At 45.0% G+C, this 20,433-nt stretch overlaps 1 protein-coding gene across 3 annotated transcripts in view; it reads right to left on the bottom strand.

Moving 5' to 3' along the window:
• Nucleotides 1-961: 961 nt before the first annotated feature.
• Dip2b (disco interacting protein 2 homolog B) overlaps nt 962-20,433 on the bottom strand; it is a 246,715-nt gene continuing 227,243 nt past the window's right edge. For all 3 annotated transcript variants that reach the window (XM_045151675.1, XM_045151673.1, XM_045151674.1), the window contains 8 exons: nt 18,710-18,878; nt 17,487-17,657; nt 15,942-16,003; nt 13,975-14,032; nt 12,189-12,263; nt 8,381-8,558; nt 4,801-4,924; nt 962-2,127 (listed from right to left, as the gene is read on the bottom strand). In XM_045151675.1, coding sequence (XP_045007610.1) covers nt 1,875-2,127; nt 4,801-4,924; nt 8,381-8,558; nt 12,189-12,263; nt 13,975-14,032; nt 15,942-16,003; nt 17,487-17,657; nt 18,710-18,878 — 1,090 coding nt within the window. In that variant the 3' untranslated portion in view covers nt 962-1,874. The remainder of the gene's footprint in view (nt 2,128-4,800; nt 4,925-8,380; nt 8,559-12,188; nt 12,264-13,974; nt 14,033-15,941; nt 16,004-17,486; nt 17,658-18,709; nt 18,879-20,433) is intronic.

The following is a 20,433-nucleotide window of genomic DNA, read 5'->3' as shown; positions in this document are numbered from 1 at the left end:
GTAAAAACCATTGCTTTCCAGATAAGTAAACTGTTCTATGTGCAAACCAAGGCCCCCCTAGGCTGGGAGGCCACACTGCCCCATGAAGTGCTGCCTTCCCAGCACCTCCCTCATCCCACGTGAGCAAATTCCATCACAAATGGAACAGAGACCTGAAGTGGAAAGCATCTGGAGGGCTCCCCTCCATGGAGGACGAGTTGGGAGGGAAGAGGATTATGTAAAAGGGAGTCGTGGTGATTCTGGGTCTCCAGACTGTGAAGGCAGCCCAGGAGTGCTGCCCTGGTAAAGGGTCTGGTCTCTGTATTATAAACCTTATTTTCAGGGTAATTACAAGTCTTACAAATTGTTTAAAAACACATTTAGTTTACATGATGTTACAGTGGGGTAAATAATATGTATTATCAAAATAGTCTAAATAAATATTTACACAATAAATCAGAATGAGTCAGAGAGAGCCATTCTGATTTAACAAGTTAATTCTTTTCACTTTTGAGGTTTTCTTTAATTTTTAAAAATATTTCTGTAAGAAAAAAATAATAAAATTTAACTATATTCAAATACATGAAGTATTAGACCAAAGAAAGGAAACCGAGCCAGAGGCCAAACTCAGTTCCACAGTGAGCCTGACCTGGGGCACCAGCTATTTCAAAAGCGTTTCTTGCATACATCAGACTTCCCTATCACAGCATATCAGCTATTCTGGTAACCCACACTGGTCACCTGTGAGATGTGTGGCTGTGGCCCTGCCGTTCCGTGAGACAGCTGATCCCACTGCCTCAGCCTAGCTTTATTGCTCTCAACTTCCTGCAAGGGCAGAGGGCACACCTCAGTTTTCAGGGACAAAAGCTCCATGTGTAAACTACAGACACAGCTGACAATGAGCTCATAAGAAGAGGAAATTCTAAAAATTTTCCTTTAGTCACCCTAAATGTGAAAGACAGTTTCAACATGGGGCCCCGAGTGAGCTATGACTGCTTGTAATAGGGTAGGATCTGATGAATCTTAGCTCGTCCTAACAATTTAATTTTCAAATGAGTTTTTTTTTTCAGCTTAGAGAGACAGGTTGAATCCTTAGAAGCTTAAGGTAATTCCAGGAATGCAAGCTTTGAAAACAAACAGGCAGCTGTGGTTTCTGAAACGCACCAGCCAGCAGACCAAGAGCGGTGCGCGCAGAGGCGGCACACTACCTGCGCTGTCAGTCAGCTAGGCAGTTAGGCTACTACAATTAAAGTGTCAAAGCAGGAGGCGTTCTACTGTGCTGGCTCTAATTATATAAGCCGATTCTTCAGTTCTTTAGCTGCATCATGTGTATTCTTATTTACATGTTAAAATTCTGGTCAAAATGTTTTACAGTCAAGAATTAGATATAGAAAGTAATTCTCATATCCAGTGGGTTATCGGATTTCCTTATAGGTTGACTCAAATTAAGCCAAGTAGTTTCCTGTTAACAAAACCCGCAGATCATCTAGCTACGGGAAACTGGCAAAATACAGTACAGACTGGGCAACTGTGGAACTCAGACTACCCTTTCATGTGAATTCATTAAACTCCCTTACAAAATTCTAAAACATTAGATAAAAATACAAGTATGTACACCAGATGAAAAAAACGTGACATGCAAGTAACTGCTCTAGTAACGTGCGGCTCACGTCCAGCAAGGCTGAGGTCTAACAGACTGTGGACTTGTTTTTTTCATTTGCCACCATAGAATTCTCCTTTCCTGTGTGCTGTGTGACTGCAGAATCCCACAGGACGAGATGAAGGCTGTACCAGAGCCATTCTAGCTCACTTCACATCAGCTGAAAGCTTGCTCCTAGCCACAGGTCTTCCGCCTTTGTAACTCTTAGGGTAGCCTCTGTGGCCTCTAGAGCAGGTTACATGTTATAAGCCACATAGATGGGGTCTAATTGGTCAGCGAGGAAGCTGTCACGGAGATGCATCCTCTGCTTCTCTCCTCTGGAATTGATGGGGATCACACCTGGGTCCACCACAACCACGACGCCAACGATGAGGTAATGCTCTTCCAGAACCACATTGGTCACTAAAGGAACCAGATCTAGGGCTTCCTGTTCGGAGCCACATAGTTCCACCACCACCACAAGCAAGTTAGTCCACGTGAACACAGCGCTGAAATTTCAATGACATCAGTTAATGTTGTTACATTACTACTTATCTTTTACATTATCTCCTGAGACTTAAGATGTTATTATTTCCCAGACACTGCCTTCTCTGCTAGGTCTCAAACAAACTGTGGTCAACATGCTGTAATATGCAAGTGTGTCCCAGTGATCAGCACTGGTTAGCTGAGCCAACCCAAATCTCCCGCAAGTCTGAAACTGGGATTGAAAACTGTTAGCTAATTACCTGAACTGCAGATACAGGAGCCGAAAGATCAGGGCTAGTCAGGAGAGCAGAGAAGCTCTTCAGGGAGGAGGGACAGTGGTTCCTAATCTTTCCTGTCTTTCATTCTTTGCTGTCCGGAGACTTAGTATCAACATCTTTTTGGAACCTCTGAGATAGTCAGGTGATGGTTAAATTAATTCTTTCATTTAAGTGTTTTATTCATCCTCCCCTAAAACAGGTTCTCATCTGATAGTTTAGGCGAGCCTGTCATGACCATGCTCCTGCTTCAACTTCGCAAGCTGCAGGTGTGAGCCACCACCTGATTTTACTTAACCCTTTGAAGAAAAGGACTGTTGCCTCTCAGTGTGTAAAACTACAAGGTAGAAAGTCACCTTCCACTGAATGGATTACTAGGTGAGGAAGTATGACCTGACTTGTGATATGAAAAGCTAAGCTGCTTTAAAAAACAATTTCAAAGCTGGCTGTGGTGGCGCACACCTTTAATCAGAGTACTTGGGAGGTACTGGTAGGAGGACTGCCCTGAGTTTGAGGCCATCCTAAGACTACATAGTGAATTTCAGGTCAGCCTGAGCTACAGCAAGACCCTACCTCGAAAAACAACACACACACACAAATTGGGGCTAGAGAGATAGTGTAGCAGATAAAGTACTTGCCTGCAAAGCCTAAGGACCCAGGTTCAATTCCCCAGAACCTATGTAAACCAGATGCACATGGCAGCACATGCATCTGGAGTTTGTTTGCAGTGGCTGGAGGCCCTGGCATGCCCATTCTCCCCCCCAACCCAAACAAACAAACAAATAAATAAATAAATAAAATTAGAGTAAAACAATTTCAATTACTAAAGAAAGCTGTACAAAAAATCTGCTTGCAATAAAAGTCAAATGTCTAAAAGTAGAGGGTGCAACACGCAGCTCCACTTCACCTGAAGATGTGTGGCCTTAGCCGGCCTACTGCAGATCTGGGGAGAGACTCTGACTAAGGCAAGAAAGCATCTTGTGTGTTTTGAGACAGAATCTCATTGTGTAACCAAGTCTGGCCTTGAACTCACAGCAATTTATCCTCACACCGGTCTTATAGGTAGGCCAGGCTGGCCCTGTCTCAGGGTGCTAGGATTACAGATGTGTGCCATATGCCTGGAAAGAACCTCTAGAAAAGAAGTATCTGAAAATCATAAGCAACCAACCAGAACAGCTTGCCACACAGTAGCTGAAAGACTAGGGAAGGACAGAAGAAAAGATTCTGTATAATCAAGAACCTAGAATGAAATCCAGTAGGTAAAAATCAGTTTCAATTTTAAGAAAATTTAAGTCAATATGAGGTTAGATGATTCCTTATTAAGGAAACAAAGGAAGGAAGGATTCCTGTCATGAGAGTGGAACTGGGTTAGCGAGAAACAACCATCCCTCCCATCTGTTCCCTCGAATGACTTAGAAAGCACACGCTCATCTGATACTTCTTCAAATCAAGAAGAGGCAGGGAAAAATGTGCAGAGCTGAGCCTTTAAGTTAGGTCTACTGCTAGGCGTGGTGGTGCACGCCTTTAACCCCAACACTCAGGAGGCAAAGGTAGGAGGATCACCATGAGTTCAAGGCCAACCTGAGACTACATAGTGAATTCCAGGTCAGCCTGGACTAGAGTAAGACCCTACCTCAAAAAACAAAAAGAGGCTGGAGAGATGGCTCAGCGGTTAAGGCACTTGCCTACAGTGCCTAACAACATGGGTTTGCACAAAGTGGTGCATGTATCTGGAGTTTGTTTGCCATGGCTAGAGGCTCTGGCCCATCTATTCTTTCTCTCTCTCTCTCTCACAAACTCTCTCTCCTTACAAATAAATAAAATATTAACCAACCAAACAAACAAACAAACAAAAACTCTACCCTTGGGCAGGAGAGATGGCTCAGGGATTAAAGACACTTGCTTACAAAGTCTGATGGCCTGGGTTCAATTCCTGTAAAGCCAGATGCATTAAGTGGTACATGTGTCTGAAGTTCATTTGCAGGAAACCCCTGGTGCAGTCATATTCACGTTCTCTGACTCTTTGTCTCTCTCAAATAAAGTTTTCCCGTAGTGCTCTGAGGAGGGAGTGTTCCATGGCATCTCTAGTGTCCCTCTCTTGTTTTTTTTCCTGTTTTGGTTTTTTCGAGGTAGGGTCTCACTCTAGCTCAGGTTGACCTCAAACTTACAGTGATCCTCCTCCACAGTGCTGGAAATAAAGGCATGTGCCACCACACCTGGCTCCATGTCTCTAACTCCTGTGAACAGGCTGCTGACCACAGCAGACCACACCATCAAGACAGCTATGGGTCTGTTTATTTCCTGACTTCTTGTGAAACCCCATGTTTGTAGTATTTGTAGTGGGTACAAATGGCTGGCTATCCATATCAATTTCCATCACCATTAAAGCTGGGGTAGGAAACAGTCTGAAAAGAAAGTTACCATTCAGCAATGCTCCTGTGGACTCGAGACACGGAAGTCTCAATGTCGATTGGGTGGTAGCGTAATCCTCTCAGCTCCAGCGTCTCATCCAGAGCTCCTACCACGTACAAGGCGTCATGGCGTTCTGACAGAAAGAGGAGGAATATGCTTTAGACACATGGTGAGTGCCAGCCAGGCTTGGAGCAGGAGCATAGGGTTCACGTTGCCCGTCACCTGGTCTCAGTTCCTAGCAGTGATGTGACTTTAAGCAAACTCCATAGGTCCTGAATCCTGCTACATGCTCTGTGAGACGGGGGATTAAAAAAAAAAAAAAAAAAAAAAAGGCTGCTGCAAATAATAAATGAGTTACTCACAAAAGGTGGTCAATATGGTGTAGGTGCATTGTAAGTGCTAAAAAATAGCTGCCATGGGCCGGAGAGAGAGCTCAGTGATTAAGTAAGGTGCTTACTTGCCTGGGAAGCCTAACAACCCTGGTTTGATTCCCCAGTACCCACATAAAACCAGATGCAGAAAATGTTGCATGAATCTAGAGTTTGTTTGCAGTGGCTAGCAGCCCTGGAATGCCCATATTTTTGCTCTCTCTGCTTGAAAATAAATAAATAAATGAGTAAATAAATAAGTAAAATATTTAAAATAGCTGTTATTATTATTATGCATTAGGGATTGTGCTAAGCGCTAGAGAGACAAAATGATAGAACAGGGCTAGGGAGCTGGCTCAGGTGTTGAAGGCACTTTCTTACAAAGTCTGATATCCCAGCTCCCATGTAAAGCCAGATGCAAAAATGGCACAAGCATCTGGTCTTCACTAGCAGTGCAAGAGATCCTGGGGTGCATGTGTGCGCACACACATACAAGCGGTTCCTGCTGTAAAGATCTAGTGGAGGGAAAGACACAATCGTTACACTGTAATGTAAGAGCAGGGCAGGGCAGCCATGAACGTGTGGTTCCAGAGTGGGGACCTCTATGAGCACTGGTCAATGATTCAGGGAGCTCCTGGAAATGCTGAAGCCAGGACTAAGCTTGGGCTGATGAAAAGGAATTAGCAAGATATGGCTGGGGGACTGGATGCGAAAGGATAAGCCAAAGTGACAATGGTCACTCATCCCGGTTTCTAGACACTTTCATGGAACCTAGCCACAAGAAGTAGTATTACGGAACATGGAGACAAGTCTGGCTTAGGTTTGTAACCCAGCAAGGACATAGAAAGGAGGAATTTTGCAGTATTTCTGGAGGATAGATTTCTGAAAATTTTAGCACAATGGTGTGGCAGATGCTCTTAAGAGATGAGGATGTAGCAGAGGTTCCCATCACTTGGGAAGAGGTCGTAAACCACAGCAGAAACGAAGCAGCAAATCTTGAATGCTTCTGTGGGCAAGGACTATTTTGGCACCTCAAAGTAGAGCATTGCACTTCATTTCCATGAAGCAGAAAACATCCTCACAATTTATCAATAGGATACAGAAGAGAAAATACTTTCACAATCACAGAGCAAATGACAGGGACACTCTCAAGATAGGGCATGTGGCTACGTGGCCAAAATATAGACAGACAGACAGAGATAATTTTTTTTGGAGGAATTCACTAGACTCAGGGTCTTGGCCTTGAACTCACAGCAATCCTTCTACCTCTGCCTTCCGAGTGCTGGGGTTAAAGGTGTGTACCACCATGCCAGGCTGTGACACATCTTGATAACACAAGTTGTGCCATCTTCTTCTCTACTGTGTTACCTGGTCTCTCCACAAAATATGGAGAAATATGCATGCTGCTCAGTATGGAACAGATGCAAGGGTCTAAAGAGATAGGTATGGTCCAACCAAGGCCTTTAAAGCCCTGGGCTTATCTGTATCAGGTCTTCAGTGGCCAAAGTTAGTGTTAGACATTTTACAGTGGCCACTAATGCCAGTAAGAAAGAAAGTCCAAGGTGGATAGCAAAGAAGCTGTGATAATCAACTGGACAGAGGACGGTTATAGAGACTCCTCCACTGAAGCCTTGCCAAAAAGGAGGCTTACATCTACTGCAGGAATTAGTGCTGTTACTCCTGCTCCCAAAATGGTACGCAAGGGCAGAAGAGCTGAAGATGCAAGACTTGTCTCAGGAGCTTGCTACGGGATTTGTTCTTTTTTCTCTTCTCTTGTCTTCTCTTTTCCCCTTCCCCTCCTCCTCCATCCCCCCTCCCTCTCTTTCCTTCTTTCTTTCTTCCTTTCTTTCTTCCTTCCTTCCTTTCTTCCTTTCTTCCTTTCTTTCTTTCTTTCTTTCTTTCTTTCTTTCTTTCTTTCTTTCTTTCTTTCTTTCTTTCTTTCTTTCTTTCTCTTTTTCTTTTTCTTTTTCTTTTTCTTTTTCTTTTTGTTATTGTTTTCGAGGCAGGGTCATCCTCTAGCCCAGGCTGACCTGGAATTCACTATGTAGCCTCAGGGTGGCCTCAAACTCAAGGCAATCCTCCTACCTCTGCCTCCTCAGTGCTGGGGTTAAAGGCCTGTATCACCACACCTAGCTCCTTCCTCTTCTTTTTTTTTTTTTTCTTAAAAGATGGCCAGATGGAAAGAATGTAAGAGCCAAAGGAAGGGTAGGACTCCGTACAACATGCTCCCTCCAGACACAAAACAGCCTGGATATCCATGACCTCACAGTGCCTGACACTACCTACACAAGACCATCATAAGAGGAGGAAAAGATCATGACATCAAAATAAAAGACTGACTGAGATGGGGAGGGGATATAATGGAGAATGGAATTTCAAAGGGGAAAGTCGGGGGGGGGTAGGGTATTACAATGGGATACTTTTTATAATCATGGAAAATGTTAATAAAAATTGAGAAAAAATTAAAAAAAAAAAAAGATGGCCAGAGCCAGGCATGACAGTACATCTTTTTTAAATTTTAAACAGGGCCTGGTGGCTCACACCTTTATTATTTTTTATTTTATTTTATTTATTTGGGAGCCTGAGAAAGAGGCAGAGAGGGAGAATGGTCATGCCAGGGCCTTCAGCCACTGCAAATGAACTCCAGATGCATGTGCCACCTTGTGCTTCTGGCTTACATAGGTCCTGGGTAATTGAACCTGGGTCTGGTAAGTGCCTTAACCACTAAGCCATTTCTCCAGCCCTTCTTTTTCTTTTATTTAAGTTCTTTTTTTTTCTTTTTTTTGAGGTAGGGTCTCACTCTGATCCAGGCTGACCTGGAATTCACTATGTAGTCTCAGGGTGGCCTCAAACTCACAGGGATCCTCCTACTATAGCCTTCTGAGTGCTGAGATTGCAGTAATAAGCCATCTCTCTAACCCCGTGCTCAGGGTTTTGAATTACATGGGACCAAGATTACATTCTGCTGAGGTTATCTTCTCATTTGCAGGTGCACCTCTAACGCTGTCAGTTAACCTAATGCCCATCTCTAGGATTCTCATGCAGTAGCCTTAAGTGTTGTGTTGTTCCTTCCAGACACTCCTCAGAGGTCAAAGGTTAACTCCAATGAGAACAACTCTATAGTTTGAGAGTCACAGTGGAAACAACGAAAGGCACACACTCCACAGTGGAAGAGGACAGTCGGAACAAAGCGGCTGGCAAGGAACAATGGTGGAAGGTACCTCCAGTGGCTGCCGTGAGTTCAGTCCTACGGACGAATCCAAGGTACCCTGTCCGGGCCCAGAGTGTGTGGGCAGCATCTCCAAAACTGAGGCGCGTGTTGAAGTGATCGGCTTGCAGAGTCTCGCTGTCATAGATAGTATAGTAGCCACTGGCTGTATGGGGGCTGTTCACCCAGATCTACGAGAAAAGGGCACTGATTACATTCCACCAAGAGCAGATCCTCCTGGGATGGATTACTTGGGTTAAAGAATCTCTCTCACTCTTTTTTTTCTTTTACTTTTTTCGGTTTTTCGAGGTAGGGTCTCACTCTAGCCCAGGCTGACCTGGAATTCACTATGGAGTCTCAGGGTGGCCTTGAACTCACAGTGATCCTCCTACCTCTGCCTCCCAAGTCCTGGGATTAAAGGCATTCATAACCACACTCAGCTCTCTCTCTCTTTTTCACAGTGGGATCTCACTCAGACCTGGAACTCGCTCTGTAGTCCCAGGCTGGTCTCAAATTCACATTGATCCTCCTACCTTTACATCCTGAGTGCTGGGATTAAAAGCATACACCACCATGACTGGCCCAACATCTCATTTTTTAAAAACTTTATTGACAGCCTCTATAATTATAGACAATAAATCATGATTAATTCCATCCCCACTCCCATTTTCCCCCTCACAAATCCACTCTCCATCATATCCCTGCCTCCTCTCAATTATTCTCTTTTATTTTGATGTCCTTCTTTTCTCCTATTATGAAGGTCTTGTATAGGTAGTGCCAGGCACTGTGAGGTCATGGATACCCAGGCCATTTTGTATCTGGAAGATTGCACAAAATCTCTCTCTCTCTCTCTCTCTTTTTTTTTTTTTTTTTTTTTGAGGTAGGGTATCATTCTAGCCCAGGCTGACCTGGAGTTCATTCTGTATTCTCAGGGTGGCCTTGAACTCATGGTGACCCTCCTACCTCTGCCTCCCAAGTGCTGGGATTAAAGGCATGTGCCACCATGCCCGGCTTAAAATCTCATTTTTATATTAACAATAATACAACCAGAATAATAAGGACAGCTGACACTGATTATACAATTACTCTTGCTGGACTTTACATGCCTGATTGCCATCACTTGACACATAGGACTGACCTATAGCTTACATTATTGTTACTCCCATTATAGAGAAGAAAAAGCAAGGAGTTAGGCCATCTCTCTAGGGGCTGGAAAGGTGGCTCAGCAGTTAAAGGCTCTTGCTTGCAAAGCCTGATGGCCTGGGGTCAAGTCCCCAGTACCCATGTAAAGCCAGATGCCCAAAGTGGCACATGTAAGATTTTGTTTGCAGGACAAGATACCCTGGGGTGCCCACCCTCTCTCTCTCTCAAATAAATAAATAATGTAAATAAGTATTTAAACAAAAAAGAAAAAAAAAAAAAGAATCTCTCTCAGGTGAACTAGGGAGGCGGGTTGGCTCCGGAGGCTGCACCACCTTCCTGGTTTACTTCCCAGGGTGCACTAGGCACCATCGTGCTTCTGGTATAAGCACAATACAAAGCTCTTGGGACATGTGAGCTTACAATGTAAACTCATGTCAGCTGACAACTGTTTTTGTATAGAACCTGCTGATAACTCACAAGACAGCCTATTTTTGTGTGCATTACAGATACAGGTATTAATAGTTTTTTTTTTTGGTTTTCTGAGGTAGGGTTTCACTTTAGTCCAGGCTGACGTGGAATTCACTATGCAGTCTCAAGCTGGCCTTGAACTGATGGTGATCCCCCTACCTCTGCCTTCCGAGCACAGGGATTAAAGGTGCGCCCCCATGCCAGGCTGGTATCAATAAGTTCAACTGTCACAATGACTCCACTTGCTATGTGAAGTACATACTGCTCTGATTAATGGCTGAGGAAACCAGCCTGGTGGAGGAAAGCAATTTGACCAACACCGAGCAGCTGGAAACTGGCAGAGGCTGACCCATCTGGCCAGACTCCACCATTAAGCTAAAGCGTTGAAGGGCACCCTTCACGGATATGCTAAGTATTGGTGTATTTTCATATTAATACAAAAATGGAAAAATTCTGGACTATAACTGATGCGTTAGTTAAAAGTTAATTATATGAAAATCTAAGAGGGTGTGAATAAGTCATATGGAAACTGACTTTTTTGGACAATGGCATACCGAGAAGCCATAGACTGTTATTAGAAAATTTTTAGTGCCAGGGATGGGATATCTTCCAGTGGTCTGTTGGCCAGGGAGGACCCTGATGCCCCCAAAATGTTACAGGCCATTGCCAAGGCACTTGGTGTCCCACCAGGAATAGAGGTAAGTAAGACCCTACTGCTGAAGACTCCACATACTTGGGCTGCAAGGTCACTGAGAAATCCTGTTGGAGCTGAGCTGAGCTGAAAACCTTCTCCATGTAGACCAGCTAACAGAAAGCTGGAAAAAGCCACACTGCATACAGTTCAATGGGAAAGAAATCACCAGTGGAGATAAACAACAGTGCACACTGCAAGCCTTAAATGTGGCTAGCCAGGCCAAATGAGCCAAATGGGTGCAATAGTGGCATGTCTGTTATGGGGGAAACCAATTGTTCTCAATTGGATTGGAGGCCTGCTCCATGGGAGGGAATACATGCCTGATACTGAAAACCTATGATGAAGGGTCATGAGCCCTAAGGGCATAATGTCTGCTGGTATCTGGCTAAATGTATATATTATGCTCACCAAACTGCCCAGTGAGCACTTCTCTTAATGTCATACCCATGTATTAATGCTACTCTCACTTTTGGTGAGAGAAGCTTTTTTTTAGATGGTGGTGACCTTGGGATGACTCCAAAGGCATCATAGTGCTGAGAAGTGACAGAGGAGTGCTCAGCACTGAAACATCTCTATCACACCTTCCAAGGCTTGTGGTCCATTGCAGAAGAGGTGACAGAAAGAATGTAACAGCCAAAGGAAGGGCTAAGACTCTTTATAATGCACTCCTCCAAACACAAAAGGTCCTGGATATCCATGTCCTTACAGTGCCTGACACTACCTATATAAGACCATCATAATAAGAGGCAATGATGATGACATCAAAATAAAAGAGATACTGATTGAGAGGGGGAAGGAGTATGATGGAGAGTGAAGCTGCAAGGGAAAGTGGGGGGAAGGGAATTAGCATGTTTTATTGTCTATAATTATGGAAGTTGTCAATAAAAAATATATTAAAAAAGTTATATATGTATGGCACCTTTCAGTTCCAGCCCTTTTTATGTGGCAGCAGATAGGATTTACCCAATTTCTTTTCAGCTGAGGGGATGGCAATGATAAAATCTGAGGCTGTTTCTAGTTTGAGAGCTTAAAATCTTTTTTTTTTTTTTTTGAGGTAGAGTCTCACTCTAGCCCAGGCTGACCTGGAATTCACTAGGTAGTCTCAGGATGGCCTTGAACTCTCAGCAATCCTCCTATCCCTGCCTCCTAAATGCTAGGATCAAGGGAATGCACCACCTCACCAGTCTTAACATTTCTCTCTGCTTAGTTTTAAAATTTTTAAGATCAACAATGAATGGGAGTGCCACTGCAAACAAACTCCAGATGCATGTGCTACCCTGTGCATGTGGTTTTGTGTGGGTACTGAGGAATCAAACCTGGGTTGTTAGGCTCTGCAGGCAAAGGCCTTATAATGGCTGAGCCATCTCTCCGACCCCCCTCCCCTTTCCATGGCTGGCCTTCACAAAAAGTAGCTATCCCCACTGGAGCAAAAACATCTAGTTCCATTGGCTTCTAGGATATGACCCCTAAAGTCTTTCACTACTGACTTCAGAGTGAACTTGAGAATTACACCTACCTCACCCAGGTGAGAGTCTCCAACAGGCCCTTTGGTCTCAGGATTAACAATAACTACTTTCACTCCAGGTAAGATCTAAGATAAAGGAGAAAACAAATATGGACTTTAGTTAAATCTCATGACTTTTGCTATGAATGTAGCTAAGTAGCACACAGCTTAACTAACATGCTCAAGGCCCTGGTTTAATCCTCAACACTGGGGGTGGGGGAAGAGGCATTTTTACTGGCTGGAGATAAAGGAAGACTAGAAAGGGTAATGGCTGACAGAAATGGCCATCACTACAGTGGCCCTGAAGGACAACTGCAGACACTCCACCCTCTTTTTGCTCCTACTGAATCTTCCTGAGCTCAGCGGAGACCAGAGGCCCAATAAATTTTCCCCTGAAAGGAAAGAAGGGAGTTAGGCCACCATCTCTTCAGAGAGGTGAGAAAGTTCTGCCTAGGACCGCAACAGTGAGACGCTGGAGAAGAACTGAAGCATATGCTGAGCTTTTCGGTGAAACCCTACAAAAGAAAAGAGTAGCAGGGCGAGAGGCCCCCTGACACCCCCACTCCACTTTCAGCCGGGGCTGGAGGCAGGGCACTACGAGAGTAGAGGGAGGGACAGAGGCGGCTTTGCAGAGCCACTCCCAGCATCGTGACAGTCATCTCATTTCTAGGCTCTTCTGGGAGGGAGAGCAGCAAACAGGTGCTGGCTGACACCACGACTCAGGGCTTAATGAAAGTCTTTAGCTAGGGTTTGGCTCAGTGGTAGGACACTTGCCTAGCATGGAGGGCCCTTGGTGGGTGGGAGTAAGGGAGGCAGGCAGGTTGACCTTGAACCTCTTCGCCTTGGGTTTCTTCCTTTCTTTCTGGCTTTAAAATATTTTATTTTGGGGGCTGGAGAGATGGCTTAGTGGTTAAGTGCTTGCCTGTGAACACTAAGAACCCCAGTTTGAGGCTCGATTCCCCAGGACCCACGTTAGCCAGATGCACAAAGGGGGCGCATGCGTCTGGAGTTCCTTTGCAGTGGCTGGAGGCCCTGGTGCGCCCATTCTCTCTCTCTCTCTGCCTCTTTCTGTCTGTCACTATCAAATAAATACATAAAAAAACAAAAAAAAATTTTTAAATATTTTAATTTTGTTTGTTTTGTTTTGTTTTTCGAGGTAGGGTCTCACTCTGGCCCAGGCTGACCTGGAATAAACTCTGTGGTCTCAGGGTGGCCTTGAACTCATGGCGATCCTCCTACCTCTGCCTCCTGAGTGCTGGATTAAAAGCGTGCACCACCATACCCGGCTATTTTTTAATTTTTAAAATGAGAGAGAGAGAGAGAGAGTTGGGCACCAAGGCCTCCAGCCACTGAAATCCAACTCCAGACACTTGTGCCACCTTGTGTGCATGTGTGACCTTTGCACGTGCATCTGGCTTACGTGGGATCTGGAGAACAAAACCTGGGTCCTTAGGCTTCGCAGGCAAGCACCTTCACTGGGAAGTCATCTCTCAGCCCTGTTTCACTTTTTTTTGTTCATCTTTATTTGAGAGTGGCAGAGAAAGAGGCAGAGAGGGGGAGAGAGGGAGAGAGAGAGAGAGAGAGAATGGGCACACCAGGGCCTCCAGCCACTGCAAAGAACAGATGTGTGCACTCCCTTGTGCATTTGGCTAATGTGGGTCCTAGGAAATCGAGCCTCGAACCGGGGTCCTTAGGCTTAACCGCTAAGTCAATTCTCCAGCCCTGCGTTTCACTTTTGAAAGTGGCCCTTCTTCCCACAGCCCATGCTCCCTTCCCAATGACTAAAAGAAGAGTGTACCTTTCCAGACTCTGACAGCAGCAGGCTCTGTGGGGCACCCCGTTCCACAAGCCGGACCCTGCACAGAACAGTAGTTAGTGTATAGAACCACAGTGGTTTTTTTGTTGGGTTTTGGTTTTCTGAGTTAGGGTTTCATTCTAGCTCAGGCTGACCTGGAATTCACTTTGTAGTCTCAAGATGGCCTTGAACTCATGGTAATCCTCCTATCTCTGCCTCCTGAGTTCTGGGATTAAAGGTGTGTGCCACCGTGCCTGGCTTAGAAACATGGTTTTTATAAAATTCTTCCTTCCTTCCTTCCTTGCTTCCTTGCTTCCTTGCTTCCTTGCTTCCTTGCTTCCTTCCTTCCTTCCTTCCTTCCTTCCTTCCTTCCTTCCTTCCTTCCTTCCTTCCTCCCTCCCTCCCTCCCTTCCTTCCTTCCTTTCTTTTTGAGGTAGGGTTTCACTCTGGCCCTGGCTGACCCGTAATTCACTATATTCACTCAGACTGGCCTCGAACTCATGGTGATTCTCCTACCTCTAGCTCCCGACTGGGATCTCCTCCTACCAGAGCAAGGTTTTCTCAAACATTCTGGGTCAGATAATTTATTGTGTTGTTACAGGGTGTTTAGCAACATCCTGGCATCTATCCACTAGATGTCAGTAACAACCTCCTCTGTGACAACCAAAAATGTTCCCAGGCATAGTCGAATGTCCTTGGGGGTGGGGAGCAAATCTCCCCAGGGTGAGAATGTGATGTGAAAGACCTGCTACCTGTGCAGGCTGGAGCCTCCTGTGAGCACCATGGAACACTGTCAGGGTCACTGGGAAGAGGGTTCAGAATCTCTCCAGTGTTCCATGAAGGACAAAGTACAGTTTCCTTCTCAGCTAAGAAGGAGGCAGGCTTTCCCAGTGGGGCTCAGACTGTTTCAAAAGCCCAGTGTTTGTGCAGCGTGGTGGTGCACCCCTTTAATCTCAGCACCAAAGAGGCAGAGGTAGAAGATGTCTGTGAATTCAAAGCCAGTCTGATGTTATAGAATGATTTCCAGGTCAGTCTGGGCTACAGAATGACCCTACCACGTAGCGGGGGGGAAGAAAGATAAATTTAAACAATAAGCTTTAAAAAGAGTGTTTATCACATATTTATTTTAAGAGAATTTTAGTTTAATTTATACTAATACCAAAAAATATTTTTATACAAGTAGGAACTAAATATTACTTTCATTTGTTTGTTTTTGAGGTAGGGTCTCGCTCTAGCCCAGGCTGGCCTGGAATTCACTATGCAGTCTCAGGGCAGCCTCGAACTCACAATCCTCCTCCCCTGCCTCCCGAGTATCAAGAACAAGTAGCAAGACAGGTGTGGCTCCACATACCTGTAATCTAGCACTGGCAAGGCAGAGGCAGGAGGACCACTGGAAGTTTGAAGCCAGCCTAGCCTACAGAGCAAACCTGTATCTCAACTCCTATACCTGTACCCCTCTATTAAAAAACAACAACAACAAAAAACAAGCCAGGCATGGTGGCACATGCCTTTAATCCCCACTCTTGGGAGACAGAGGTGGGAGGATTACCGTCAGTTTGAGTTCACCCTGAGACTATGTAGTGAGTTCTAGGTTAGCCTGAGTGAGAGTGAGACTTGACCTCAAAAAAGCTTCAATTCTTACAGCTGCTGTATTTTTTTGTTTGTTTTGTTTTTCCAGGTAGGATCTTGCTGTTGCCTAAACTGACCTGGAATTCATTATGTAGTTTCAAGCTGGCCTCAAACTCACAGTGATCCTCCTACCTCTGCCTTCCAAGTGCTGGGATTAAAGGCATACACCACCATACCAAAACAAAAAAAGTTATCATGTATTAATGATAAAAATGAATTCCTTCCCTCTTCCCATATTACTCCCCAAGACACAAATATACAGGTTAAGGGGAAGTGCTGGCTTTGAGGCCAAAACTACGCTTAGAAACTAACAGGGAATGAGCACAATCAATCCGCCATACCTGTCATGCCTCAGTGACTTCAGATCTACATATACAGTAGTTGGATCAGGCCCTGAGGTTCCCTAAAAAAAAAGAAAAAACGAGAAAAAGTGTTGCTTTTTAAAAAACTTTAAAAGTCTTTCTGTAATTAACAGGTTCAAATCAACGAACTGGTAGTTTAGCCACATGTATGAAACAGTCATTAGTTAAAAGCTCATTTTCTCTTCAACCAGTCAGGCAAGGAAGTAGAGCCAGCAATGGAAGGAATTCCCAGCCTGGCAATCTCTCTGGGTGTCTCTCCTCTTCAGCCCTGAGAGGGGAGCCCCTCCTTACTCACAGGTTACAGTAGCCCTGAAACATTACCAAGCCCAGGTTTCCATCCCTGGGCTCAGGGCAGAGATGAGGCAAGAACCATCCCAAAGATTTTCAAAACCAACACTGGCCCAAGTGACAAGAGGCCCTGAAGTAGACACCATGACACTTCCTGAAAGTCACATGACCACGGCCATAGAAGACCTGGCAGTCCTGGCCACCCTCCTGTGCCACCCCGTTCCATTCTTGTCCATGACTACACTCGCATTAGTCACCTCTAGCTGTATAAATCAGACTCCTATCTCCCACTTTGAGGCAGGGTATCATTCTCTCCCAGGCTCCTTTGCTGGTTTTACTCACCAGGAGCAGCATGGCAAAGCAAGAGAAAAGTGTAGACTTATTTGTATAGAATTTGAAGGACAAAAAAAAGGTAAAATGTAGAGAAGACAGAAAAACAGAAGGCCAGGTACAAATAAAATACAAAAGGGGTGGCTCACACCTTTAATCCCAGTACTTGGGAAGCAGAAGTAGGAGGATTGCTGTGAGTTTGAGGCCACCCTGAGAATACAGAGTGAATTCCAGGTCATCTTGGGCTACAGCAAGACTCTACCTCGAAAAAACAAAACAAAAGAATGGGAGAACCAGAGGAAGTTTCTTTGCTGGGCACTTGGGAGGCAGAGGTAGGAGGATCACCATGAGTTAGAGGCCACCCTAAGACCACACAGTGAATTCTAGGTCAGCTAGAGTGAGACCCTACCTTGAAAAACAAAACAAACAAAAAAAAAAAAAAAACAAGCAACAACAAAAACTTCAAACAAAACTCAGATAGCTTGTCGGCTCATCTTCAGAGACCCAGGAGAAGGAAGCTTTTACACTGTCTGCCAGTACTATTCCAAGTGCTTTTGCCTGATAACTTGCTGTTTCTTCAGAACAACTCTGTGACTACAAAACTATTACCTGTATTTTATAGATGAGCAAAATGAGACATAAAGCAGGCAAAATAAAAGCCTAACCAGTCCATAGTAAGTGAGCAGGGCTGGAGCTCATGCTCACAATGTGACCTCAGAGACTATGCTCTGGAGCCCTTCCATTCCTTTTTCATTTGTTACAAACAAGAGTTCACAGTCCAGTGTGGTGGTTCCTAGCATTTGGGAGGCTGAGACAGGAGGATGGATACAAGTTCAATGTTAGCCTGAAGTACACAGTGAGACTCGGTCTCAAACCAACACCAATAAAAAGATCTCATGATGTTACCTGTAAACATATTGCTACATTGACCCTTGATCCAAAAGTGGTGCTGACAGCTCGAGGTGATAAACCAATGTCTTTAAAAAGCTTGGAGAAGGATTGCTGGAGGGCAATGCGGGGTCGTTCCTCAGCTACCACCACACAGGTCCGGATACAGGAAAGGTTGATCCCTCTGGTCTGTAAGACAAGTTAGTAGGAACTAAGTAGGATCAGAAAAGGACTAAAGAGCTGGCAAGCTGGCTCAGTGGTTAAAAGCTCTTGCTTGCAAAGCCTGACAGCCTGGGTTTGATTCCCTAGGATCACAAAGTGGCACATGTGTCTAGAGTTTGTCTGCAGTGGCTAAAGGCTCTGGTGTACCCATTCTCTCTTTCTCTCTCAAACAAATAAAGGCCAGGCATGATGGCACACGCCTTTAGTCTCAGCACTCGGGAGGCAGAGGTGGGAGTATCACCATGAGTTCAAGGCCACCCTTATAATGAATTCTAGGTCAGCCTGGGCAAGAGTGAGACCCTACCTTGAAAACCAAAGGAGAGAACTAAATAGGCAAGGCCACTAGTGGCTCCTTCCTCCTCAGGAAAAACCAAGAGCTACTTTCTTGCTCAAGATACAGAGAAAAGCAGCTTTTAGAAAAGAAAATGCTAAAACATTTCATTATATTCATCACACACAGGTAAATCTGCTCATTCTCTTCTTTCACCTAAAATCCCCAGCCTTGTGCACTGGGGAGATGGCGCAGCAGGTAAGAGCACTTGTCATGCAGGCATGAGGATCTAAACTTAACCCTCAGTGCCCATATGGAAAGCTGGGCATGGGTGCACATACCTGTTACCCCGGAGCTGATGGGGGCAGAGGCAGGAAGATGGCCTGGAGCTGCCTGATCAGAAATGCAAACAGAAAAAAGAACTCCAGGTACAGTGACTCTGTCTGGAGCAATGGGACAGAGATAACTGCCCGGTTTGCACGCACAGAGCAAGCTGTCTGCACACACGTGCACTTACCATGCACACCTACACCAAGGAAAATAACCTTAGGTGTAGACTATGAAAGAATGCATGAAATTAGGAAGGGGGATGACTTAAAACTCCCCAAAGTTTACAAAATACCCATTTAACCAAATGTCTAGAAGAAAGGACAAAAGGCAGGCTGTGGTCCCTGCTCTAGAATTACCAAGCCTTTGCCCGTGTCTTTAAACCCACCCACCACTGGTTACTCGCCTGGCTGCTTCTTACCTTCAGCACCTCCACTTGGTTTCCCAGCCCTTTGGTGCAAAGCTCCATCACCGAGTAGGAGCAGAAAGTGTCCCTTATTTTGTATTGGCTGACGGTGGCGAGCCAGAGGAAGAGGTTGTTTTCCAACTCCATAGGAGGAATTAAGATGGACTGATGCCCAGAATAGACACTGCAGTAGAGAAAGGCAAGAGCTGATAAAATCATCCTAGACACCTGGATATTTGTCAGCAAATAGTTACTGAGTGTGAACAGCAGCAGAGGGTCACATTAGACGTAAAGGCCTAAGAATCATCCTGATTCCTATGCCGCTCACAAGACACAGTAACCATAGAGCAGAGCCGACAGTTGTGGGTGTGGCATCTGAGATGTGACAGAGGACCAGACCGCAGAATAAAGAACACTTTTTTCAAGTAGAAGACGTGGGGTAGGGAGTGGAGTGTTTGCATGGACGGACTGAGTGGGCAGTGTTTAAGCTGGGCTTAAAGAATGAGTGGCTGGAGCGAGTGGAGGTGGAGGGAGGGCAGCACGCATACACACAGGCAGAAGTATGGAGTGTGTACGGCATTCTTGGTGCACGGGCAGTGAGGCCCGGAGGGCTGGGACCAAATGTGAAGGGGCTGAACTGTCACGTGAAGGAAGTTAGACTTTACCCTTCAAGTACGGCTTTAAGTTGGAATAAAACCAGCAACATGGAGGAAGAATTGGAGATGGAGTCACTCAGGAGTTAGAGGCAATTAAGAGAGTCAACAATAGTCCAGGTGAAGGAAGATGGGGCTGGAGCCCCAACAGTGCAGGCAGGATAAAAAGGAAGAAACATTTAATCACATGTAAGATCTACAGCCATTAACTCTAAACTTCCTAAACATGAGAGCAGTCAGGAGACAGGGACAATAGAGCTGTAGTCACTACCTCTGGAGGTCTGGGGAAGACCTCATTAATTTCTCCCTTCCATGACAATCCAATCATCATACTTATGAGCCACAAAAGGACCTTAAAAAAACTTTTTAGAGGTGGGCTGGAGAGATTGCTCAGTGGTTAAGGCATTTGCCTACAAAGACAAAGGACCTTGGTTCGATTCCCAAGACCCATGTAAGCCAGATGCACAGGGTGGTGCATGCAACTATAGTTCATTTTCAGTGGCTGGAGGCCCTGAAGCACCCATTCTCCCTCCTTCCCTCTCTCTCTCTCAAATAAATAAATAAAAATAAAATATTAAAAATTTGTTTTTGAGGACTGGAGAGATGGCTTAGCAGTTAAACGCTTGCCTGTGAAGCCTAAGGACCCCAGTTTGAGGTTCGGTTCCCCAGGACCCACGTTAGCCAGATACACAAGGGGGCACATGCGTCTAGAGTTAGCAGTGGCTGGAGGCCCTGACGTACCCATTCTCTCTCTCTCTCTCTCTCTCTCTCTCTCTCTCTCTCTGCCTCTTTCTCTCTCTGTCTGTTGCTCTCAAATAAATAAATAAATAAAAATAAAACACAAACAATTTTTTTTTTTTTTGAGGTTGGGTTTCACTCTGGCCCAGGCTGATCTGGAATTCACTCTGTAGTCTCAGGGTGGCCTCAAACTCATGATCTTTCTAACTCTGTCTCCCAAGCGCTGAGATTAAAGGCGTGTGCCACCACGCTCAGCTGAAAAAAAAATTTTTTTAAAGAAAAGTTTTCATTCTCTAGACCCAACCTGGTCTGCAACTCATTATAGCCCACCCAGTATGGCCTCAAACT

Source organism: Jaculus jaculus, chromosome 6 (genome assembly GCF_020740685.1).
Source record: "Jaculus jaculus isolate mJacJac1 chromosome 6, mJacJac1.mat.Y.cur, whole genome shotgun sequence".
In the NCBI taxonomy this organism is placed as follows: domain Eukaryota; kingdom Metazoa; phylum Chordata; class Mammalia; order Rodentia; family Dipodidae; genus Jaculus; species Jaculus jaculus.
Note: the sequence above shows the minus strand (reverse complement) of the source record. Positions and strands in the feature narration are given on the sequence as shown.